The sequence below is a fragment of the Myxine glutinosa genome, chromosome 2, assembly GCF_964187855.1.
Source record: "Myxine glutinosa chromosome 2, kmMyxGlut1.1, whole genome shotgun sequence".
Classification (NCBI taxonomy): Eukaryota; Metazoa; Chordata; class Myxini; order Myxiniformes; family Myxinidae; genus Myxine; species Myxine glutinosa.
The window spans coordinates 253,082,509-253,107,999 of record NC_136262.1 but is presented as its reverse complement, the minus strand read 5'-3'; the positions used below and the strand labels follow the sequence as shown (position 1 = coordinate 253,107,999).

The 25,491-nt window shown below is 45.3% G+C and overlaps 1 protein-coding gene across 2 annotated transcripts in view; it reads right to left on the bottom strand.

The window, feature by feature from the left end:
* Positions 1–224: 224 nt before the first annotated feature.
* The window catches only part of LOC137420662 (mixed lineage kinase domain-like protein), a 64,704-nt gene continuing 39,437 nt past the window's right edge, over positions 225–25,491 (bottom strand). For both annotated transcript variants that reach the window (XM_078772431.1, XM_078772432.1), the window contains 5 exons: positions 7,833–7,972; positions 6,132–6,181; positions 5,810–5,944; positions 5,386–5,520; positions 225–1,713 (listed from right to left, as the gene is read on the bottom strand). In XM_078772431.1, the coding sequence (XP_078628557.1) occupies positions 1,667–1,713; positions 5,386–5,520; positions 5,810–5,944; positions 6,132–6,181; positions 7,833–7,972 (507 nt within the window). In that variant the 3' untranslated portion in view covers positions 225–1,666. The remainder of the gene's footprint in view (positions 1,714–5,385; positions 5,521–5,809; positions 5,945–6,131; positions 6,182–7,832; positions 7,973–25,491) is intronic.

The window sequence follows — 25,491 nt, the reverse complement described above, 5'->3', positions numbered from 1 at the left end:
TTAGTCGAGAACATCCCAGATGATTATTTTATGGCTCAAAACTAGCAATCAATGATAATCGTTTAAACAGGCTATCCTGTTTCTTCACCTCAGCTGGAAATGCCACCCAAGTACAGCATAGACACAGAGTATTTGCATTTAGAAACGATGATGTAAATATCTCAGATCCAAAATTGAAGTGGTTAACGAGAAATCGTAATCATTATAATCTTTCCCAGATGAAATAATTTGTGAACCACTTTTATATCCATTCAACAAGAATGCGACAAATTTACAAAAAATAGCATTTGTTCAAGTTCAGTCACATGCAATCAATTCATTTATTAAACAGTGCTCTTAATTGTCGTTTTAAAATCCCAAAGTGCTTTATAAAGAAAGGAAGGGTCAGCAGATCAAAATAATTAAGAGAACCAAGTTTGAAAAGATGGGATTTTAGGAGAGATTTAAAAACTAATTGATGAGGTTTTGTGAGTTTTAAAAGACAGTTCCACATTTGAGGAGCAAATATCGAGCAACTAGCAGGAGATTCCCTATTTTAAGATCGTAAAGTTCATGCAGGCGTGTGTGGTATCTTTAAAAGGAGTGATGCAAACAGATTTCTGAGCTTTAACTATTTGAGCCTGGCTGCCATATTCTGAATATGTTGCAAGGGGTTGACGTAAGTTGTCGGACCAAAGAGGCAGGTAGACCTAACAGTGAGTTTCAGTAATCAAAGTGCAACGCTATGGAATATATATGTAAAAAGATCGAATTAGCAGAAGTGCTGAATATACTGCAGTGAATTACATTGCAGGATTTTGAACTGAATTTTGCATGTCCCTTTCAGGGATGTAAAGGGGAATGTGGAGGTTTATTTGAAGTTTAAATTGCGGAAGGCTAAGACCCCTGGGTACCTCCATGAACATTAAGATTGGAGTTCTGTGACAACAGAAGGGAATCAGAATCCACCACAATGAATGGACTGACAGACCAGGTGGGACAGGCAGATTATCCTCACCATGAAGATCGTTAATTAAACCAGCTGTGTTTTTACGAACAATCAAATCATGATGTGGTAGTTTTCCTGAAAACAAATGTACTTCCTGAAGGTTAAAATAAAAATACCTAATACTGCTGCCTTTGGCTGGATTTGAACCCACAACCTCGGGAATGCCAGTCAAATGTCTTCGTCAAGAAGCCACCACTGTGCGATACGTATGATATGAATTGCATGAAACAATCAAATGATAAGAGAAGCAATTAAAAGAGAAACCTCGTTCTTTTGAGGTTCTCCAAATTAAAGTCGGTGGAAACAAAAGTGTTGAATTTGAAGAAGCCTTCATAGTAAAGGTCAAGTTCAGATTCCCAAGATTCGTTATAAAATTGCTGGCAGGAAAACCGAGTGACTATAAAAGTGATGGGTTTGCATTCTGTAAGTGTCATAAATCATGTAAGTTTCATAAATGCTCATCCTGATTGCTCCATATAGTCTTAATATCAAACCCCTTTAAAATGGCTCAAAATAAGGACGATTTAATTTCAAGGCTTAGCGGTTAGGGTGCCGGCTTGGGATCCTAGGGCAGCCGGCTGTAAAACATTGCTTCAAAAAGGGGACCACGGTACCCAAAAAAGGCCAACCCCTGCTTTGCGGGGAAAAATGGCCCCGAAAGGCGGTCCTTTCTTTCTTCTAATCGTCAAAATTCCCGTGAAGGTCCATCAACTGTTCAACAAGGTCTGAAACACAAATATTCACACAGCAAACAATTTTCACACTTTCAGAATTTTAAATTTTAAAAAACTTTTCTCCACACTAAAAATGTTGAGGCTGAAGGAATTGTTTGTTATATACTTATACAATAGAATCCCATACCAAATAAATAGCCCCGAGTGGGCTGACGGTCATCTCTAAAGGTCTACTTTAGACCTCTGCTGATTCATTTGGGGGAACCCTCTGGGAGCCCCATGATTCCCTGGGAGGCCCCCTGATCCAAACATCGAAAAATCAAAGACCGAGTGATCCTGCAGATCATCGGGTTTCAGAGCAATTGGTTGGTAAATAAGGGAGGAGTAGGGATCCAAAGTTTCAGGGGCTAACCCCCCTGGGTACCTCCATGATCCGAAATTGAAAAATCAAAGCCTGTGCGATTGTGCAGACCATCGAGTAGAAGGGCTCTATCGGGTTTCAGAGCAATCGGTTGGTAAATAAGGGACGAGTAGGGATCCAAAGTTTCAGGGGCTAACCTGTCTGTCTTGTATTCATGTGAATAAGTTGGTGACTTACCCTTGGCCCACAAATGTGTTTTTTGTGAATTACGTCACAATCCGAAAAAGGTAGGTCAAGGACACGAATCGTCAAATATCAGGTGCACAACATCAGTGCATGTACAACATTATGATACAAAAACATCTTGGAAGGCCAAGCGGTCATTGAGATTTCACATTGGCAAAATTGTGATGATAAAAATGTTTGTTTTTTTTCAGATCACCTTTGACCTTGACCTTTAACTCGGAGGGGTGTGATGTAAATGAAGCATAATGCGACTTACTCAAGGCTATCTAGAGAGGGCAATTCCGTTCTGATTGGACAAACCTGAGTCGAGTTTTGGTGAAAATGTTTAACTGTCTATAACTGGGTCATGCCCTCAAATTATTGATTCACATTATTGATGCAAAATTTCATTGCAGAAGGCCCAGCCAGTTCGAAGATAGAGCTCGGAAACGGAATACAGTGTTGAGAGTGCAGGGAGAAAAAAAATCTAAATGGTGGTTTAGTACACCTGGGGGTCCAACACCATCTGTGGTACCCAGGGACGGGGAGGAGGGGGGGATGCATGGAGGAGAATATCAGGAATATATAATCGCATAAAAATCAACAATTTGAAATCTGATGTCAAACTTCAAATTGAATTGATGATACATCCGAAATTTGGAAGACTTTCTATGGAGGGATGACACAAAATTCCTCAAAAAAGAAAATCTACCAAGATACCAAACAACAAGAATACCAACAATACCAAGAATACCAAGCTACAAGATATCAACTTGTAAACTCTGTGTCCTCACAGTAAACTCTGTGATACAAGATATCAACTGTGTCCTTTCCTCCTGACAAGGTGGAAAAGTTTCTGTCAACCCTCGACTCTGATTCTGCAACTGGTCCTGACGGCATCAGCCCACGGGTCCTAAAATCATGTTCTTCCACTCTTTCAATCCCTCTTTCTGTTCTCTTCACCCTCTCTTTTGCTCAAGGTCATCTGCCATCTGCTTGGAAATCAGCCAACATCACCGCTTTGCACAAAAAAGGTGCAAAAACAGATCCTAGCAACTACAGACCAATCAGACTTCTCCCAATTATCAGCAAAGTCATGGAATCCATCATTGCTTCAGATATGAAATCCTTCCTCTTCTCCAATGGCTTGATCTCTGACCATCAATTTGGTTTCAGACGAGGTCACTCTACTCTGGACATGCTGCTTCTGCTTTCTAAACAATGGATGGAGGTCCTCAACACCAAACAGGAAATTAGAGCTGTCTCCCTGGACATATCACATGCCTTCGATACGGTCTGGCACCCCGCTCTGCTCACCAAACTCGCCTCCTTTGGTATCCATGGAAATCTCCACGCAAGGATGGCGGACTTCCTCTCTGGTCGTAGTCAACGTGTGGCCCTGAATGGGTTTCTCTCATCTCCTCTTCCTGTTCAGGCTCGAGTTCCCCAAGGCAGTGTTCTGGGCCCTGTGCTTTGTCTGGTCTTCATCAATGATCTCTCTGACTCTCTTGAAAATCCTCTCTATCGCTTTGCTGACGACTCTACTCTGTCGCTCCATTCCTCATCCCTCAGATCGGCAGTCTGCAGCCTCCTCACTCTCTGCAGACCTGGACAAAATCTCAGACTGGGCAAACAAATGGAACATGTCTTTCAATCCTGACAAATCTCACACTCTTACGATGTCTCTCCGAAAAGACCGACTGGACACAACCCTCCCATCCACTTTCTGAATAATCCTCTCCAAGAAGTTCTGTCACTCAATCTTTTGGGTCTCACTATCTGCCATGATCTTTCCTGGGAAAACCACATTTCAAATCTGGCCTCCAAAGCCAGTCGCTGACTGGGCATCCTCCATCGTGCGAAGTCCTTCCTTGGTACACCTGAGCTCCTCACCACTTACAAGGCTTTCATCCGCAGCTCTATGGAATACTGCTCTCCCCTCTGGTCTGGTGCTCCTTCCTCACACCTAGCTCGGCTTCATGCTGTTGAAACCAAAGCGTTCAGAATCATTGGAATCTCCCGCGATGAAGCTACCTCCGAGGGCCTTTCACTTACTCACCGCAGGCAGGTTGGTGGTCTTTCTGTCTTCTACCGACTCCTCTCAGGCCTTGCTCCTCCAGCTCTCTCTGGGCTCTGTCCCCCAAATATTCCTACAGGTTGCACAAGATCTGCCTGCAACCCTCTTCTGGTTAAACTGCCAAAATCAAGACTCTCTGCTCACCTTCACTCCTTCATTCCTCTTTTCTCCTGCCTCTGGACCAAACTCCCTTACTCTCTTCAATCCCACTCCTCCCTCCAGGTCTTTAAAACATCTGTTCACCACCATCTCTTATCTTCCCCCATCCAAAACCTTGATCTTTGCTACCCCCGCTAATTTCACCCCAAATCCACTTTTTTGAAATGCCAACTTCTTTCCTGGAAGTCCTTGGTGTCCTTGTGTTTGTACGTATCCCCCCCCACCCCCCTTCCCACGCCGCCTCCCCCCAAGCCCTCTTCCTCCCACACATTCCCGATGCCCCTGCTCTCAAATGTTATGTTTATGTTCTTCCCCTTCTCTCCCCCATCTTGTCTACTGCTCCCCTTTTTATATACTTTGTTTGTTTGCCTGTTTGATTTGTTTGTGTGATAAATGTTAGCTCTTTCACGAGCCTCGATTCTGTGTACAGAAAAAAAAACAAAAAAAAAAACCGAGTCCAGAATATTCTACAATCCAGAATAATTCAGAATCCAGCACGTTTTTCTTTATAACAAATTTGTGCAAGTTCGGGCTTGTTTTTCCTGTGATTTGTATCATGTTATGAGGTGACAGGTAGTTAGTTAGCTGTTTGTAGAAATTTATGCATTCCGGGAAATGATGATTTTTATCTTTGACTTAACCTGATTGTTGTTCTGCATTGCTATACTGCAGAACACCTTTGATTCCAAGAAATAAAAACCTCAACAACCAACTACAAGGTAAATTCCTGTCCTTCTCAAGTTTGAACTCAATAGCTACTTTCATGTTATTTTTTAAATCCAATAAACAGATTTTACAAGGAGTCGTTGCCTAGCTTTATGGCATGTTTTCATTTCACCTGGCAGTAATTATTTAACATTGTGAGCACTTCATAAAAAGTTTTTTTTTTTAAATTCCATACCTTTTGCAGTGGGACGATCGAACGGATCCTTTTTTTGTGCTCGGTTGACAAGATCTTGAAACTCTTTCGGGCAGTCGTCTGGCATAGTTTCCATTTCTCCTTCTTTGAAGGACTCAATGATTTTGGATGTTTCATCTGTTAAAATATGAAAGTTGCATATCTTTGATTTGTGGATATGAGGGAAACAAATGAGAATGTAAATGATAACAGTAAAATTATTGCAAACGCGAAAGTAGGAAACAAATGTTGCGCAAACACGTTCAAATGTGGTGGATGTTGAGTTGCCACAAATTAACTCGTTCATGTTAGAAACAAAAAAAGCATTTTCTTCTCAAAGCAAAAACCTCTTTAATGTTTTGATTGGAATTGTCGTTATCCTTCAAAGTTGTAAGCACATTAAAAATACCCCAAGTTAACCTTTTACCTGCTTCACAATTCTGAAGTTTCTTGTGGTCTTTTGTGTTGTTGATAATCTTTTTCAAATCTTCAGGACAGTCCTTTGTTATTTCTCCCTTCAACCCCTTTCTGATCCACTCCAATATTTCTTCATCATTCTTACCTGTTAAAATGTCATGGTTGAGAAACCTATGATGTCTGGATATCAGCAAATCAAGTAAATCGTTGATTCGTACAGTACCAACCAACAAACATAAAAGTTACAAAATGTTTTATGTTCACAAGTGGTGGATGTGGAGATTCCAGAAAGGAATTCGCACGGCTGTTCATGTTGAGAAAAAACAACTTACCTGCAAATGGTATCTTCCTTGTAGCAAGCTCCCACATGACAACGCCGAAGCTAGTTCAGAAGAAAAATCATCAAAAATTATGATAAAGTTAATAAAAAGCAAGATGCAAAAACTACCTTTTGGGTGGATAGCATTGATGCACAATTATGTGCTTCATTGATCATAAACTAGGCTGAGGTACAAGAACAATGTTATAAAATCCAGAATCAACTCGAGAAGTGTGCATTAGATGGTTTTAGGCAGTAAAATAAATTCATATTACTCAGGGTTCCTTGCACAGTGAGGACCCCGATTCTCAACACATAAATGTTTGTCGTATAGCACCGCTACCGGGTATTACAAGTTATCCATTATTAATTCTGGGTGGACCGGTGGTGGGGAGAGTAGGGGCGGAGAGGGGGAGGAGAGATTAACTCCATCAAATATCAAAAGCAACGGTGTTACGGGTCTTCCAACAACACAGAACTTTTCGGCCTTAGGCTTCATGCCTTACCTTCAGGCCGCTTCAGACAAATTAGCCCAGGTTTCTTAATACAGTAGTATAGTTTTCATAATAATGTTCATAATAATAATATAGTAAATATAATCGTAACACTGCAATCCCTTTGTCGTGACTGCAAAGTTACTGGATTGAAGCGGTGTATGGTTGGTTCATTGTTGACTCGATACATATAGAAAAAACCATTGTCTCATGCAATCTCAGCACTTCCATGGTGACAGACAGCTTAGGAGACTTAGTGCTTCAAAAAAATTAAATACTTACATGATTTGCTAACTGGTATGTCCACATAGATCATACTATCCTCTTCAACTAAAGTATCAAACAAGACTGGCTACGCCGCTGTTAGACTTTCGGTCTTGTTTTGCAAACGCCTCTCTATCCAAAATCGTTTGATGCAAACTCCTAAACAAGTGTGGGAACTTTTTTGCTCGTACAAATAAGTGCACAATTGTTATAGTATATTTAGCTATGCTGCTTCACTACCAGGAAGGAGGATGCAGTTAACAAATGTATATTGTGCTGGGATTGAATTCTGAATTCAGCATGCTCGTTGCATGACTGCTGAGACAAGGCGATGTTGCTGCAATGCCCCTGCACATTCAGAAAGGAATTTGGAATTTGTTCAGCATTTTGGCCACAAATCACCTCCTCTTCACAAAAGACACCATAGGATCTATAATGTCCACTAATGCCAGCAGATGTGATACCAAATTTTACATCCATCTGTGGGACGGCACACACATCAATCTTTTGTCCTGCAGGCAAAACACGAGGATGATAATTTATAGCTGGACCAGCTTCAAATCCAGAGTGGACAACTCAGCGCTGAATGCATAATTATCTCATGCATAACTACTCCAACTGGCAGAAGTCGACAAACCTCGCCCCATGGGTGTCTTTTCAGAAGGTGCTGGATTATACAGTCCAGTTTCCTTTGGAGGATGCTTGGAAAACCCGCCTGTCGAGTACGATTGTTTTTCTGTACTTTTGTCTGTTCCACTTGTATTTATATCAGAAATACTTCCTGAGAGTGATTCGTCCCAATAATATGAAGTAGTAATGCATAAATGCGACTTTTTATGAGAGTATGAAAGCAACCTCAGCAAAGCACAACAACTCAAAGTTCTTAAAACAACATGATGTCTGGAAAATATCTATTTCTCACAATACCCACAACATATTCAGGGATATAGCATTACCTGTAGATGTCTGAGTGGACTGTGCATTTCTTGTTGATGTCGATATTTTCTGGAGCAAGGTATATCAGACAAGCTTGCTTGTTCTCAACAGGCTTTCGCTGGATGGAGGTGAATGTCCTTGCAAATTCAAAATCCGTCAGCTTTGAGAGGGTGCAACATCAACAGTCATTAACATCACTTTACTTCCCAATATTTTGTCATCGCTATCCTCGCATTACGGACTAAAATTTACATATGCAATAAATACTTATAAACTGGTTGGTGCTTGTCCTTCCCTCCCCTTAACTATACTGATGATTGTTCCCTTCAAAGTAAAACCTTCAGGTAATCTATATATAATGGAGCAAGATTTCACCTCAGTTGCTTAAACTTTCAGGGTTTAATGAGAGCACCCTCAAGTTGTGCATGTGTAAGTTTCGTTTGATTCCATCAAGTTCTGAAAACTTTTTTTTTTTTTTTGCGGAAAATCTATTTTATTTTATTACAAATATGAATCCACTTTGCCACTGTGATACCCATAAAGAAAGCCCGACTGAATATGGACTACAAACAATGCCTCATCTGCCAAGAGGAGTGTGCAGGGCAAATAGTGAACGGCACAGCTTCTGAATCATATGAAAGGGTTCTTGAATTCATTAAATAAGGAGCAGAATACAGAGATGAACAATTATCCACCTGTCTTTGCAAGCTTGCAAGGCACAACTTCACCCCAACAAAAAGACAGCCATGCTTTCTGGCATAGAGAATGTTATGCCAAAACATGCCACAAGAAAATGGTAGAAGGTGCGAAGAAACACTACCTCTCGAGTCTTATTCCTTTTTGAGATGGCTCTTGCTGGGTCAAAAGCTTGTGTTGATAACAAGAATCGAGATGAGAGGATTCTCAACGATGTGGTCATCATTTCTGATGTGATAATGGACGCTTTCAAATATAACAGACAAGTAAGAGACCCCCAAGGCATGCCACACAACTTTCCACCCTCACAGTGAATGGCCCCTGTAGCTTGGCAAAACAGTTCACCAGTCCACTCGAAGCAGACAACTTGTTGATATTCCACACTCTTTTGGACCAATGTAGAATACTCCATAATCCTGTGCCTCTAAACACAGCTTGCTGAAGCAATAGTTGTCAAAACCACTGTTGAGGGATTATACATCCCACCAGGACTCCATGAAGGCCACTTCATATTTTTTCCTGAAGATGATTCTAACTTAAAATGAGGTCACGCCAGATGGAAAGCAGACAACCCACGCAACAGCTACTGCAGTGTTCCAGCAAGAAGTTTGCTGGTGATACAACACCAGCCGTCATTCCATCATAGACTTCAAGCAAGTCCTTTCAATGCCCAGAAGATCAACCACTGATACAGTGCTTCATAACTACCAAGACCAAGCCAGACTCCAACATATGAAGGTTTTGTTGTGGGAGAAATGCAAAACTTATTTGCATCACAAAAAAGAAGACATGGTGTGGCTTTTCTCAAAAGCAATAATCTCAACACCAAAAGACAACCAGCATGTAGCACTGGGCCCAAAGCTAGTGCACATACCTCTTCTGGCAGTGTACCATTCCTTGAACTTCTGTGGAAAGTGGAACTTTTTGGTTTAAATGAGAATTGTTATGTTTGGCGAAAACCAAACACAGCATTCCTACATAAGAACCTCATCCCAACCCTGATGCATGGTGGTGGGAGTATCATGGTTTAGAGATGCTTTGCTGCATCAGGACCCAGATGGCTTGCCATCATTGACGGAAATATGAATTCTGCATTGCACCAGCAAATTATACAGGAGAATGCCAGGGTATCCGTCCATGAGCGGAAGCTTAACAGAATGTGGGTCGTGCAGCAAGACAACGATCTTAAACACACAAGTAAATCTATACACAAAGAATTAAGTTAAGCACCCCCCCCGTTTTTTTACAACCTCGCACATTACAAGTTTGTTGTCGTCAAAACAGTGTAATATACCCATGATATTGCTATATTTTCTGGAGAAGTGATATTATGGTCACATAAAAACATAACAATCATGCCGTTTTCAATATTTTATTCTGAATAATTTAAGGTGAAATTTTTTGGGAATTTTAGGCATATTTTCACCTCAATTTAAGTATGGAGCTATAGGTCCATCACGGACAGTGTGGATGACGTTTATGTTTTCTAACGTACAGTCATTGTTCTGAGAAGACCTCTAGCGATCTTTGCGTCAATAACGTGTGTAGGACCCATGTGATCGGATCACTGACTCAACCCTACGTCTCATAGACCCTGTAAGCCGTCGTATGCGTTGCTGTGGCAGGTTGTTCCATTCCCGATGTAATGCACGTTCCAATTCATCCAGATTGGCTATTGGAGGGACCATCTTCGCAATTTGTCGTCCCAACATGTCCCAAACGTGCTCGAGGGGGTTCAACCTGCCACAGCAACGCATACGACGGCTTACAGGGTCTATGAGACGTAGGGTTGAGTCAGTGATCCGATCACATGGGTCCTACACACGTTATTGACGCAAAGATCGCTAGAGGTCTTCTCAGAACAATGACTGTACGTTAGAAAACATAAACGTCATCCACACTGTCCGTGATGGACCTATAGCTCCATACTTAAATTGAGGTGAAAATATGCCTAAAATTCCCAAAAAATTTCACCTTAAATTATTCAGAATAAAATATTGAAAACGGCATGATTGTTATGTTTTTATGTGACCATAATATCACTTCTCCAGAAAATATAGCAATATCATGGGTATATTACACTGTTTTGACGACAACAAACTTGTAATGTGCGAGGTTGTAAAAAAACGGGGGGGTGCTTAACTTAATTCTTTGTGTATACAACAGAATGGCTGAAGCAGAAGAGATTTTGCATTTTGGAATGGTCAAGTCAAAGTTCAGACCCAAGTGAAATATTGTGGCAGAACCTGAAGTGAGCAGTTCATGCAAGAAAGCTCACAAATATCTCTGAGTTGAAGCAGTTCTGTAAGGAGGACTGGGTCTAAATTCCCCCAAAGCCGATCTGCAGGACTGATCAAGAGTTACAGGAAACGTTTGGTTCAAGTTATACCTGCTCAAGGCGGTGCCAGCAGTTAGTGAATGTAAAAACTACACAACAAACATGCACACCTCACAATAAATTATGTTAAATTACTTTAAGTAGGTGGGATTACTTAAGATTGGAAGTAATGGAATGATCGGAAGTTTAAATCAGATCACCTTTTACTTCAGGAAAATGACGATGATGAAACGTTCATACTTCCGACAAATAAATTTAATGTTGTATCATATTGCTCAAGAAATAAATGAAAACGTAATTTTTTTTTGTTTGTGTGCCATTTGTTTTTATCAGTTTCTCTTTATGTATTATTAGGACTTGGATGATGATCTGATGACATTCTAGGTCAAATTTTCGAGGTCAAACAAATCTGTTGCCTGAAATCAGAGTGAAGAAAGTCTGAAAAAGCCTGACTGGCTGAAGTGGCACAAAGAGCACCAAAAGAGGTGAGACAACGCTGAAGCAGCACCTCATTCTGGCAATTTTACCTCGTTTTCCTCCTTTTATATTTACTGCCATTTTCTCAGGGAAGTCTTTATTTCGTTATTTTGCTTCACCCCACCAATGCCCTTCTATCCTTGTGTGGTCGATCACCTTGGGGTTTAGCGAAGTGATAAAGTGCTGCGCTTCTCAATAGATGTTCATCATATGGGTTTCTGATGGACCTGTTGTGCCCCAGAGCAAAAAGAGATAGGGTTGGCTAATGGGGTTGTTCATCACCTTTCATTTGTATTTAATACAAGTGTGAAAACCACACCATGTTGAGACAGCTAACTTGGGGTGAGTAAAAACAAGCAGGAATCATTTCACTAAATAAAATGAGACAAAAGAAAGACTTGAAATCTGCTGGCCTCGCATCTGGAGTGACGGCTGGATGAGTTTTATCCCAGAATCCCTAGCACATGTAACAGTACTAGTTTCCCCATGAAAATTGAAAGGAAAATGCAAAGACATCTGTCCACTTATAAGTGGAAATTATTTTGTTGACCTGCCTCATATGCCAGATGAAAGGCTACTTCAGTACAACTGTATTTTTACCCCACGCACGCATAGCAAAAAGCAAGGCTTAAAATGGGCAGAGAACACTATACACTATTGCATTTTCTTCGTCACATCTAGGCACAATACAATGGCTGACTGGCAATGCCATTACTTTGAGTACACAATTCAGTAATGTGCACACATTCACATTTATCCAATGCTAGCAAAAGTACCCGGCGTTGCCGGGTAACAATGAATCGCTTCCTGACGGGAATATGATACACGCAATCTGGGTCCATCATCTGGAGCGAATTTTAAAAATATATCGCAGGTACAGTGGACTCTGATGCAGTGGAGTAACACCCTATCCCATGGACGTTACACTCACAAACTGCTTACGAAGTACCAGGCTATGCTTCTGCAATATAATAAACCATTCGTGTAAGACAATATCATCAAAAACTTTTTGGGTCCTTGGGAACTTTTAGGTCTTTTGGGTCAGCTGGGTATTTTTGGTCATCAAGGACTTTTGGGTCATCTGGGACTTTTGGGTCCTTGGGGTCTTTTGGGTCTCAAGTGTTAAAGGTCCTTCCAATGTCAAAGGGGTCTCAGCAGTCTGAAGGATTAAAAGGTATATTTGAATAGTACGTAATTAATTGATAGACAGAGTCTCTGTCAAACATCACATGAGAGGCACTCTCTGCATGGTCATACAACTACACACAACCACCTAAAGTCAAGGAAGAGCTTCATGAACAGTGTCGTTTCATTACAATCAACCCCATCTGAAGCCCGCATCGCTTTGTGGAAAGACAGGCTTGCCAGTCTCGAACAACCCCCAGCGATGGAATTATACCTGATGAAAGCCTTCGCCCAGGAGCTAATTGCAACTGGGTAACATGTAAGTGCCCAGACTAAGGACTGGTGTAGGTCGTTCAAAGGTGTCACTAAACAAATGGGATATACAACCAGCCAGACAACTTGCGAATGTGGAACTGAGCCACAGACCATGCAACATCTCCTGCAATGTCCATCGCAAGAGGAATCCTGCACTGTTGCAGATCTTGCCGAATTAAACAACAAGGGACAAAAATGTGTCCAGTTTTGGCTGGGCCATGTATAGACTGTCCGTGCACATGATAAGAAGAAGAATCAATAGACGTATGTCATGAATAGAAACAAAAAGTATGACTGACACACACACACACACACACACACACACACACACACACACACACACACACACACACACACACACACACACACACACACACACCTCATAAACAGTATAGCGAAATGCGTATATCTATCACCGGCACCGATCTCATATAGCAAGTTGCGTTTTACCTGACAAAGTATACAAAACAAAACTTAACCGAACCAACAACGCTGCGTAGGCAACCATCCATCAACAAGTCCATTTCAGGGATCGACACAGTTTATGGGATCGTTTTCTCACACGCCGACTATATATATATATATATTGTTGCGGACGCGGATTAGATGTTATTTACCGAGCGGTTGGTATTACCGCGACCGAACAGTTCCCCCGATTCTTCCCCAACTCACCCGATTCACCCAGTCGTTGGCCAAATCGCGCTATGCCAAATCAATGATAGAAAGGACACGACGACTGGGAAAGAGGAAACGATGCAAGGGGTACAGTTCTCAAGACTTCCGGAGGAGGGTATAATTACAGTGGTGGAGAAAAGGGGTAGATTACAAGGCAGTGAGGTAAAGACACAGAAGAGATGGGCACTTAATTACCGTCTTATCTTAGCCCAGACAGACCACAGACAAACGGAACAAGGCAGACTTACACAGGGATTGATGGCAGGAAGGGACAGGTAGGTCGATAGCACAAGGTGCACCTTGGCTCGGGGACAGGATAAAGCATGGTCCAGAAGATGCGGGGAGGCCTCACAGCGCTCGGAGGGGACGTCTTTCTTGCTTCAAGCTCAGCGCGCATCTGACGTCCCCTCCCCCTCACTGCGCATGATCAGCCGGGAGTGACACGCCCTCGGCTGGTTGGTTCCGCCCCACTGGGGCCGGTCCGCCACTTCCATTGGTTGCGGGGGTTACCAGGCTACGCCCTTGACGAGGAGCTGACAGGGAGCCCCTATTTGGTAACCCCGTCGAGCACATGTTTGATGGCGGCTCGTTGGGAAGGCCTGGTGCCCTCCCAACACCCCCCTACCAACCAAGCCGGAGTGAGGACGCGCACTTCCTGCGCTCATTGTTGTTGTTGTTGTTGTTGTTGTTGTGAGGAAGAGCTGCGGGGAGGTATTGGGAGGTCCTAAACTTCCTAACGGTGCCATACAATCACATTCTGGTGCAACGAAGGGTCAGAATTAATGGAAACGAGTCCTTAACTGACATAAACTAAGAATAACTAGCAAGATGTCCTATAGTTGTCTTACATGAGATGCGGTGAACCTGGGCACGACATTTAATGGGGGAAATAGGGGGAGGTCGGGTCTACAGAGTGTTGTTTACAGAAAATGGGACTAGGGAATGGGGGATTGGGGATAGTTGGGAAGTATTGAGGAAATAGGGAAATATTTACAAGCGGATATGGATGGATGCAAATCCCATATCCGCAACACTGCACCCTTCTCTACCTCGGGGCTTCCCAACCCGATAAATTTTTACCTACTTTAGTGTGGCACTCAGATGTAGTTCCCTCTACTATTAACTCAACCCTGAGTGCGACAGTTTTACAGATGTTCACAAATGAGTAAATATGTCACAAAAATAAATATGTCATAAATATGTTCACAAATAAGCAGGAGATCTCGCGAGATCTCGGAGACGGTGGGAGGGATTTTCGAAGCTCCACACGGTCGCCACGTTTTTCGAAGTTAAGTCGGTTCACAATTGTATTTTGTCGAAACTGTATTTATCTTTCGGTGTGTGAAGTTATTGTGTGCAACTTTGGTTGTTTCTCGGTGTTTATCTTTCATAAATTGATCGTCTGTTTGCCGTGTCGTGTCTTGAGGCCTTGTACAGTGTGCACTGTACAACCTTGAGGCTTTGTTTTTCTCTCAGCGGTCCGTCGTTTGTGATCCAATAACTTTCGTTCTCTGTATTCCCAGTCTTTTCACCCATAGCCTACTTCCTTGTGTAAATCTCAACTCAAAAAAAAAAATAAAAAATAAAAAATAAAAAAAAATTTCCTTCTCTGTTCTCATTCGTTTATTCATTCTTATTCGTTCGTTCGTTCTTCGACCACGTGTTTCTCCCCCATTTCCAAAGATAGTTTTCACTCATTAACCTTCAATGTTTACACTTTCCCCTCAAGTTATGTATTCCGTCATATTTTATAACACCTTTTTCTTCTTCTTCTTTAAAAGGCTGCTTTCGACTTGCTCACCAAATCAATTCATCCCAAAAAAAATATCCATCTCCTATAGTGCCTTTTTTCTACATTCCCTAAACTCTCCTGCACTCCATCCTCCATCCAGCGTCCTTAAACGTATTTTTAACTCGAAGGTCACAAGAAACTCATTTTGCAATAAATGTTCGTTTCCCATAAATCGTACACTTTCAAAAATCCAATCTCACCCCTCCCCTCCAAATCTTCCCCATAACCCCTCCCCTCCAAATCTTCCCCATCACCCCTCCCCTCCAAATCTTCCCCATCACCCATCCCTTTCAAATCTCCCCCCTTGCCCCCTCCCTCCTAAACTACCCCCTCACCCCTCCCCGCCAAGACGCCCCCTCGCCCCTCCCCTCCTAGACTCCTGCCTCACCCCTCCCCTCCAAATCTCCCCCATATCCCATCCCTTTCAAATCCCTCCCCTTGTCCCTTCCCTCCCAAACTCCCCCCTCACCCCTCCCCTTCAAATCTCCCCACCCTCATTGCTTCTCAATTTCCCCCCTCTCACTCCCCCTCCTCAAAGCGTCCTCCCCGCTTCTTCCCCCTTCAAACTCTCACCTCCATCTCCCCCAACCTTCTGCCTCGCTCTTCCCCCTCCTCAAATAACACCTCATTGTGGCTCACCCAATCACCATCAAACCTTTTGTCCGCCCCATCCTTCCCTTTCTCCGAGCTATTCTGAAATCTCTGACACACCTTCAACAGCTCTCCCTATCTCTTCCACCTCTTCCACATCTTACCCTACCCCTCCTCCCCCCTGTTCTGTATCTGATGCTCCCCCTTCCTCTTCATTAACGGTATGGACCTCAAACATCCGGGGCCTTCGTTCAAACTTAACTGATCTCTCCATACAGGTTGCTTCTGTCAAACCAGACGTGATCTGCTTAACAGAAACTTTCCTCCTTTATGATGTCTCTGATTCCATAGTATCTCTCCCGGGCTACTCCCTCCTCCGGTATGATAGACCTGAGCCTCGTCCTGGAGGCGGGGTTGCTATCTTTATCAAAAACTCTCTTCCTCACTCGCCCTGCACTGCACTCTCTCCACCTCACCCCCAGGAATACCTCTGGCTACGGCTTCCCCTTCGCTCCCACCTCTTGTTCATATGTGTGTTGTACCGTCCACCAAACAGTGATGACTCCATCTACATCTCGCTGTCTGATGATATGGACCAACTTCTATCTACTCATCCCAACTCTCTCTTCCTCATATGTGGTGATTTCAATTGTCACCATGCCAGTTGGCTGGGTGTGGGTACCTCTCTCACCAGCCATGGCTCTTCAGCAAAGGACTTCTGCGACTCACTGGGACTGACACAATCTGTCAATTTCCCGACCCGGATCTCAGTCAACGGATCATCTTCTCTTCTGGACTTGGTTATGACTAACTTCCCTGAAAATGTCTGCTGCTCTTCTTCTGCTCCGATCGGATCATCTGATCATGTCCTTGTTAAAGTGGACATCTCTCTGACCATCCTCAGGGAGCCTGCTCAGCGTCGACGAGTCTGGCATTTCACTCAGGCCAACTGGCACGGTCTTCAAGCAGCCATCAATCATCTGGACTGGTCTCCCATCTCTACCACCTCTGACATCAACTCATCCTGGGAATTCTTCCAAAGTAAATTGCTCTCTCTCATGCACAGATTTATCCCATCTCGTCTTCAGTTGTCATACCCTTCCTCCCGTCCATGGTACACGGAATCTTGTGGTGAGGCTGTTGCCCAGAAACAACTTGCCTTCGTCTCCTGGAAAGCAAATCCAACGGAAGGAAATCTCATTTCCTTTCACAAAGCCCGAAACAAGTGTGTGTCCACCCTCAGGAGAGCCAGGAAACAATATCTCTCCATTCTCAAGACCGAACTCTCTTATCTGTCTCCCTCTTCCAAATCCTGGTGGCGTCTGGTCAAATCAGTTTCTGGTGTTTGTTCCCCCTCCATCCCCTCCCTTACCTCAAACGGCTACACAGCTGACTCCGCACGTGAAAAAGCTGAATGCCTCAACTCTGTGTTTGCCTCTAAATCTTGTGTCCCAAACCCATCCCTCTCTGTACCCACCATACCCAGTCGTACCCCGCTGCTCCTGGACTCCGTGTCCTTTCCTCCTGACAAGGTGGAAAAGTTTCTGTCAACCCTCGACTCTGATTCTGCAACTGGACCCGACGGCATCAGCCCACGGGTCCTAAAATCCTGCTCTGCTGCTCTATCTCACCCTCTCTCTGTTCTCTTCACCCTCTCTTTTGCTCAAGGTCAACTGCCATCTGCTTGGAAATCAGCCAACATCACCGCTTTGCACAAAAAAGGTGCAAAAACAGATCCTAGCAACTACAGACCAATCAGCCTTCTCCCAATTATCAGCAAAGTCATGGAATCCATCATTGCTTCGGATATGAAATCTTTCCTCTTCTCCAATGGCTTGATCTCTGATCATCAATTTGGTTTCAGACCAGGTCACTCTACTCTGGACATGCTGCTTCTGCTGTCTCAACAATGGATGGAGGTCCTCAATGCCAAACAGGAAATTAGAGCTGTCTCCCTCGACATATCACGTGCCTTCGACACGGTCTGGCACCCCGCTCTGCTCACCAAACTCTCCTCCTTTGGTATCCATGGAAATCTCCACGCATGGCTGGCGGACTTCCTCTCTAGTCGTCGTCAACGTGTGGCCCTGAATGGGTTTCTCTCATCTCCTCTTCCTGTTCAGGCTGGAGTTCCCCAAGGCAGTGTTCTGGGCCCCGTGCTTTTTCTGGTCTTCATCAATGATCTCTCTGACTCTCTCGAAAATCCTCTCTATCTCTTTGCTGATGACTCCACCCTCTGCCGCTCCATTCCTCTTCCCTCAGATCGGCAGTCTGCTGCCTCCTCACTCTCTGAAGACCTGGACAAAATCACAGACTGGTCAAACAAGTGGAACATGTCTTTCAATCCTGACAAATCTCACACTCTTACTATGTCTCTCCGAAAAGATCGACTGGACAACCCTCCCATCTACTTTCTCAACAATCCTCTCCAAGAAGTTCTGTCGCTCAAGATTTTGGGTCTCACTATCTGCCATGATCTTTCTTGGGAAAACCACATTTCCAAGCTGGCCTCCAAAGCCAGTCGCCGACTGGGCATCCTCCGTCGTGCGAAGTCCTTCCTCGGCACACCTGAGCTCCTCACCACATACAAGGCTTTCATCCGCAGCTCAATGGAATACTGTTCTCCCCTATGGGCCGGTGCTCCTGCCTCACACCTAGCTCGGCTTCACGCTGTTGAAACCAAAGCTTTCAGAATTATTGGAATCTCCCGCGATGAAGCTATCTCTGAGGGCCTTTCACTCACTCACCGCAGGCAGGTAGGTGGTCTTTCTGTCTTCTACCGACTCCTCTCCGGCCTTGCACCCCCAGCTCTCTCTGTGCTCTGTCCCCCAAATATTCCTACAGGTCGCACAAGATCTGCCAGCAACCCTCTGATGGTTAAACTGCCGAAATCTCGGCTCTCTGCTCACCTTCACTCTTTCATTCCTCTTTTCTCCCGCCTCTGGAACAAACTCCCTCACTCCCTTCAATCCCACTCCTCCCTCCAGGTCTTTAAAACAGCTGTTCACCACCATCTCTTATCTTCCCCCATCCAAAACCTTGATCTTTTCTACCCCCGCTAATTCACCCCAGATCCACCTTGTTTGAAATTCCAACTTCTTTCCTGGAAGTCCTGGCAGTGTCCATATGTTTTATACCTCTCCCACCGCTCCCGTCCCATGCCCCCCCCCCCCCCCAAAGCCCACGCCCTCTCTCAGATCTCTCGATGTCTCCATGTCTCACGGTCCCTGCTCTCAAATGTTGTGTTTGTGTCCTTCCCCCTCTCTCCCCATCTTGTCTACCGCTCCCGATGTTATATGTTTTATGTGTCGGTTTGTCTTTCTGTGTGATTAATGTTCGCTCTTTCACGAGCCTCGATCTTGTATACAAAAAAAAAAAAAAAAAAAAGTCCCCCTGCGACGTTGCACCCTTCTCCTAACAGAAACACACCCACAGGATAACCGAATCGCGGAAAGCATCCTCAAACTAAACATACAGCCGGTAGGGAGCATTATTTATACAACACTGATATTTACACTACGATCCAGGACCTGTTCTTTGAGGAACACATGCAGATGTTATGCATAGGGAGAGCACGCATGCCAGCATCGATACACCAACCCACGAGTGCCCTGTGGCCCTACGGCCTTTAATAATGTGCAGAGCACCCCGTCCAAGCACCAAAAGCACCACCCCATACGCACAGTCAGCACCATCCGGTGCACCAATAAAGTGTTCATAAAAATGCACAATTAAGTGTCCATGGTCACCGGTGGTGTCGCAGCCGGCCGATGTTCTGCCGCCGGTCTTGCCTTCATGGAGTGCACTTGGCCTTCTGGCTTCTTTAGAAATAAAGAAAGGCGCCAACCGCGTCCATTTCTGAATTGTGGCCGTCAGGGGGGCCAACTAAAAGTGGTTCACCTGTATGGCATAGGTGCCACGTTGACCCAGAGGTCCATCCACGGGTGGTGCTTGACCGCAAAAGAACTGCGGTCCATTGTGGGCGGCCACAAAAATTGCGGTCCATATGGTGTATCGATCCAGGCAGCAAGCATCGGAAGTACAGGCCCACAACTGCGGAGCCAGCACCTCTCTCTCCTCTCTCTCTGCCCCAAAGCCAGATCCTCGGAGGTGGGAGACAAAAGAAGACAAGTGAGTAAGGTGGTAAGGGCGCAAAAGTGCACGCAATACAAGGTAATGCACACTGGGGGCACATGGGAACCAGGTGAGACAGGTACGTTCCTACCGTACGCCCCCCCCCCCCCCACCAGGTAACCTACATTGCCCCCCCCCTTACCCCTTACTGTATCCACAAAACACAACACTACCCATAAACATCTACTTTACACATCAACAACGTCCCTACTGTCTTCCCCGTTCCTCCCATAAACCAAATTCGTCTTCTCTCCCTCCTAACCAATCAAATTTGCCATTTCCAACTCTCATCAAAATCTGCCATCTCCAACTCAACATCAAAATCTGCCATCACCAATTCATCATCAGTCCCTCCTAAGGAGGGAGAGATGGAATCACCCCAATGTCTCATCCACGTCGTGATGCGTCTCACAAATCCAAACAGCAATTCTCCTTTCCTGCAACACAAAACAAAGAAAACACAGGTGTGGAGTCATCAGCATCACCTCAGGTAAGTGGCTGCGTATGGTGCGACAGGTTCATCAATCCTAACTATTTCCTAAATGACTTTAACAACTTTACATTACTCGGGGTCTTTCCCTGCCAATCCATTGGCCAACTTACACTATGGGTTCTAAAAACCAATTCCCATTGACCAAACTGTGGTGCTTCTCAATTTGGGGTCTCACTCCCCCGATTCATCTCCCGGTGCCCTTGCACAATTTCTGGGCTGCGACGTGTAGCTCTCCCAGCAGGTCTACCCACCTGCACACCTCCACCACTGCAGTTGCCTCCCGAGCTTACCTGCTCCTTACCTAACCTATCTAACTGGGGAAGGCCCCTCCTGGCTCTGTCACCCCTTGGTGCCCTCTGGCACTGGGCTACCCGGGTCCGTCCTCCGGATCCTCGGGCCCCATCCACAACAACTACCGGCTCCCAGAGCCCACCTGCGGCCTCACCTGGCCGACATCCTCACAGTGGTGGAGTGCCCAAACCAACTACACACACTAACAGGCTACACGCCCAGCCATTTCCACAACACTAATGCACCCATCCAAATATCATTCTTCCACTCGCACCACAGATGCCAATATCCAACCACAATTTACCTATACCTTCTAACTACTCTTTAAACTACCCTCCCCGGGTACTCGTGAAAGGGGTCCACTCTTCCCCCATCCACACCTTCGCACCATGCACACCACTCCGTACCACTTACTCCAACTCTCTCCACACCACTCATTCTCTGCTCCATATATTCCACACACCTGTACTTGCACACCTGTGCTCTCATACTTGGTGCCGCCTGCACCCTTCTCTCCCCCAAGCGCATTCGCGCTGATCCACAACACTCACTACTCACCATGACACTCATCCGCAATGCTCTTTCATTCATCACTTGTACACTCACACACACCTCGGAGCATTGCCTCACCGATGCCTCATTTGAAGCTGCTCACCAGCACTTCCATTCATACTGCATCATCTGCTCTGTCTACTCCCTTCTAAAACTCGCGCTCCCTTAAGTTCTTCCTCTAACTCCACCTTATTTTTTTCTATGTGCTCCCGCACCTCCCGCTCTTTAACCTCCATCACCTCTACCACCTTGTTCATTTTCCTCGTCAGGTCCTCATGTACCGTCTGACACTCTTTTTTAATTACCCCTATATCCTTTTTCATCTCCTTCCATTTGATTCTCTTGGGCGGCCATTCTGTTTTCTACCCCCGTTAACCCCTCCTGTATTTCCCCTAATCTATTGTCTAATCCCTCAAATTTGTTGTCTAGTCCCTCAAATTTGTTTCCTAATCCCTCTATTCTACTCCCTAACCCTCCGATCTGGGCCCCCATGTCCTCCCTCAATTTCTCGCTATTGGACCCCATCCTTTGTTCTAACCGTTGGCTATTGGCCCCCATGTCCTCCCTCAATTTCTCACTATTGGACCCCATCCTTTGTTCTAACCGTTGGCTATTGGCCCCCATGTCCTCCCTTAATTGCTTGCCCATTCTTTGTTCCAATTGTTCGCTATTCTGGGCCATAAGGGCCTTCATTTGTATAAAAAAAAGGTTCAAATCCACCAGCGGCGCTGCTACGGTCGCGGGCGCGGTCGCCGTAGCCATCTGCGAGGCGCCATTTTGCGCGCCCGTAACCTCGTGCGCGAGGACGCCATTTTGCGAACCTGCCGCCCTCACTGCTTCGCTCTCCTCATGTCCCTCAATTTGTCCTCCATCATATTTTCTAACCCCATTAACCCATTTTTCACCTCTTTTATCCCGTTGTCTAACCCCTCAAAATTATTGTCTAACTTCCCAAATTTCTTGTCTAACCCCTCACCGGTAGCCCTCGCTTCGTCCCTCATTGCCCCCATACTGTTTTTCAAACCTCCAATTTCACTTCCTCTGGGACCTCCAATTTCACATAGCGCGATTTGGCCAACGTCTGGGTGAATCGGGTGAGTTGGGGAAGAATCGGGGGAATTGTTGCGGACGCGGATTAGATGTTATTTACCGAGCGGTTGGTATTACCGCGACCGAACAGTTCCCCCGATTCTTCCCCAACTCACCCGATTCACCCAGACGTTGGCCAAATCGCGCTATGCCAAATCAATGATAGAAAGGACACGACGACTGGGAAAGAGGAAACGACGCAAGGGGTACAGTTCTCAAGACCTCCGGAGGAGGGTATAATTACAGTGGTGGAGAAAAGGGGTAGATTACAAGGCAGTGAGGTAAAGACACAGAAGAGATGGGCACTTAATTACCGTCTTATCTTAGCCCAGACAGACCACAGACAAACGGAACAAGTGTTACGTGGTCCCCTCGGTGAATACCGGGTCTCAGTGACCCCCGGACCGTGAGAGGAACTTCGCCAGAAAGCTGTATTATATATGCGCTTTCGCCACGCAATCCATATGAATTTCACCCAAGAGACAACTGACGTTCAAGGATATATTTCAATGGTAATGATACCATACAATTTCAATGACACAACCACGGAGATTTTCCCCGAGCCATCAACAATACACAACCATCAACAATATTTCAATGACACAACCACGGAGATTTTCCCCGAGCAATCAACAATACACTACCATCAACAATTCCCCAGCCACAATCAATTCCCTATGAGTAAGATGGCCATCTTATATACGTGTGTCCCGGTGAGTACTCACGACACCCTTTTGGTCTCGGTCCCGCACAATGTCTCTGGGCCCCTCCTGACCAAGATGATAGTCGGCGTCGCCGCACTCGGGCGGTTGAACGAACCCCGGGTGGACGTGTTTCCACCGGGCAGGTATCGTACCTGGCACCCCGGCTACAGCCCCTCGCGGCCACGCGACGCGGGGACGGGAAAGCAAGCCAAAAGCCCCACGCCGCTTGCCAGGCGTGTTAGGCCCCAACGGGCGACCCGCACGCGTCTGTTCAGACGGTGCCGCGAACGATGCCAGACGCGGTCGATGCACGGCCCCACGTCAACTTGACGTCTCCACCGGGCAGGTACACGTCCCGGTGATTCCTCTCGCCAGACAGGCTTCGGAACGCCGCTTTTCCACGCAGCGCAAGGTCGATCCCACCTTTTGTCGGAGCGGGGCGAGGAAGAATACTACTCGTCCCTTTTCTTCCTCGTGTCTTTTTCTCTTCCGTTTCCGGTCACTTCCGTTTCCGGCCACTGGTTCAGAAGGGCTCCTGACCCTCCAATCACAACAACCCTTAATATACTACACACGGATAAGCAAAGACCTGAATGGTAATCCACATACATTCACATAAATATGTAACACAAGGCAGACTTACACAGGGATTGATGGCAGGAAGGGACAGGTAGGTCGATAGCACAAAGTGCACCTTGGCTCGGGGACAGGATAAAGCACGGTCCAGAAGATGCGGGGAGGCCTCACAGCGCTCGGAGGGGACGTCTTTCTTGCTTCAAGCTCAGCGCGCATCTGACGTCCCCTGCCCCTCACTGCGCATGATCAGCCGGGAGTGACACGCCCTCGGCTGGTTGGTTCCGCCCCACTGGGGCCGGTCCGCCGCTTCCATTGGGTGCGGGGGTTACCGGGCTCCGCCCTTGACGAGGAGCTGACAGGGAGCCCCTATTTGGTAACCCTGTCGAGCACATGTTTGATGGCGGCTCGTTGGGAAGGCCTGGTGCCCTCCCAACACCCCCTACCAACCAAGCCGGAGTGAGGACGCGCACTTCCTGCGCTCGTTGTTGTTGTTGTTGTTGTTGTTGTTGTGAGGAAGAGCTGCGGGGAGGTATTGGGAGGTCCTAAACTTCCTAACGGTGCCATACAATCACATTCTGGTGCAACGAAGGGTCAGAATTAATGGAAACGAGTCCTTAACTGACATAGACTAAGAATAACTAGCAAGATGTCCTATAGTTGTCTTACATGAGATGCGGTGAACCTGGGCACGACATTTAATGGGGGAAATAGGGGGAGGTCGGGTCTACAGAGTGTTGTTTACAGAAAATGGGACTAGGGAATGGGGGATTGGGGATAGTTGGGAAGTATTGAGGAAATAGGGGAATATTTACAAGCGGATATGGATGGATGCAAATCCCATATCCGCAACAATATATATAGATATAAAGTATAACCGGCACCGATCTTGTACAGTTAGATGCGTTTTACCTGACAAAGTTTAATTTTAAACACAAACCAGAACGAGAACCCCAGCATCGCTTAAATAAATGCATATACAGTCGCTGCCAAAAATATTGGCACCCTTGCACTTTTTTCAAATAACTCAATTTGCTCTAAAATAAGTTGAAATTGACAAAAGTATTTGGTCTCCACAATTCTTTATTTCACTGTTAACAGGACAGAACCTTTGTTTTTCATTCAGAACTTAATATATCCTTTTAAATCAGAAAATAAAAATAAATGGCATTGACAAAATAATTGACACCCGAAACTTAATATTTGGTAGCAAAATAACTGCAGTCAAGTGCTTCCTATAAACATGAATGAACTTCCTACACATCTCTACTGGCAGGTTGACCCACTCTTCTTGGGCAAACTGCTCCAGTTCTCCCAGATTTGAAGAGTGCCTTCTCCCAACTGCTGTTTTCAGATCTCCCCACAGGTGTTCAATGGGATTTAGATCTGGACTCATTGCTGGCCACTTCAGAACAGTCCAGCGTTTTTATCTTGAACCATTCCTGGGTGCTTTTTGAAGTGTGTTTGGGGTCATTGTCCTGCTGCAAGACCCATGACCTTCGACGAAAACCCAGCTTTCTGACACTGGGTTCAACATTGTCCTCCAAAATGCCTTGGTTATCTCCTGATTTCATGATGCCGTGCACACATTCAAGGCACCAAGTGCCAGAGGCAGTACAGCAACCCCAAAACTTCATTGAACCTCTTCCATGTTTGACTGGAGGGAAGGTGTTCTTTTCTTTGAAGGCTTCATTTTGTTTTCTGTAAACATAGAGATGATGTGCTTTACCAAAAAGCTCTAATTTGGTCTTATTTGTCCACACGACATTCTCCCAGAATGATTTTGGCTTGTTCAGGTGTGTTTTGGAAAACTCCTATCGGGCGTTCTTACGTC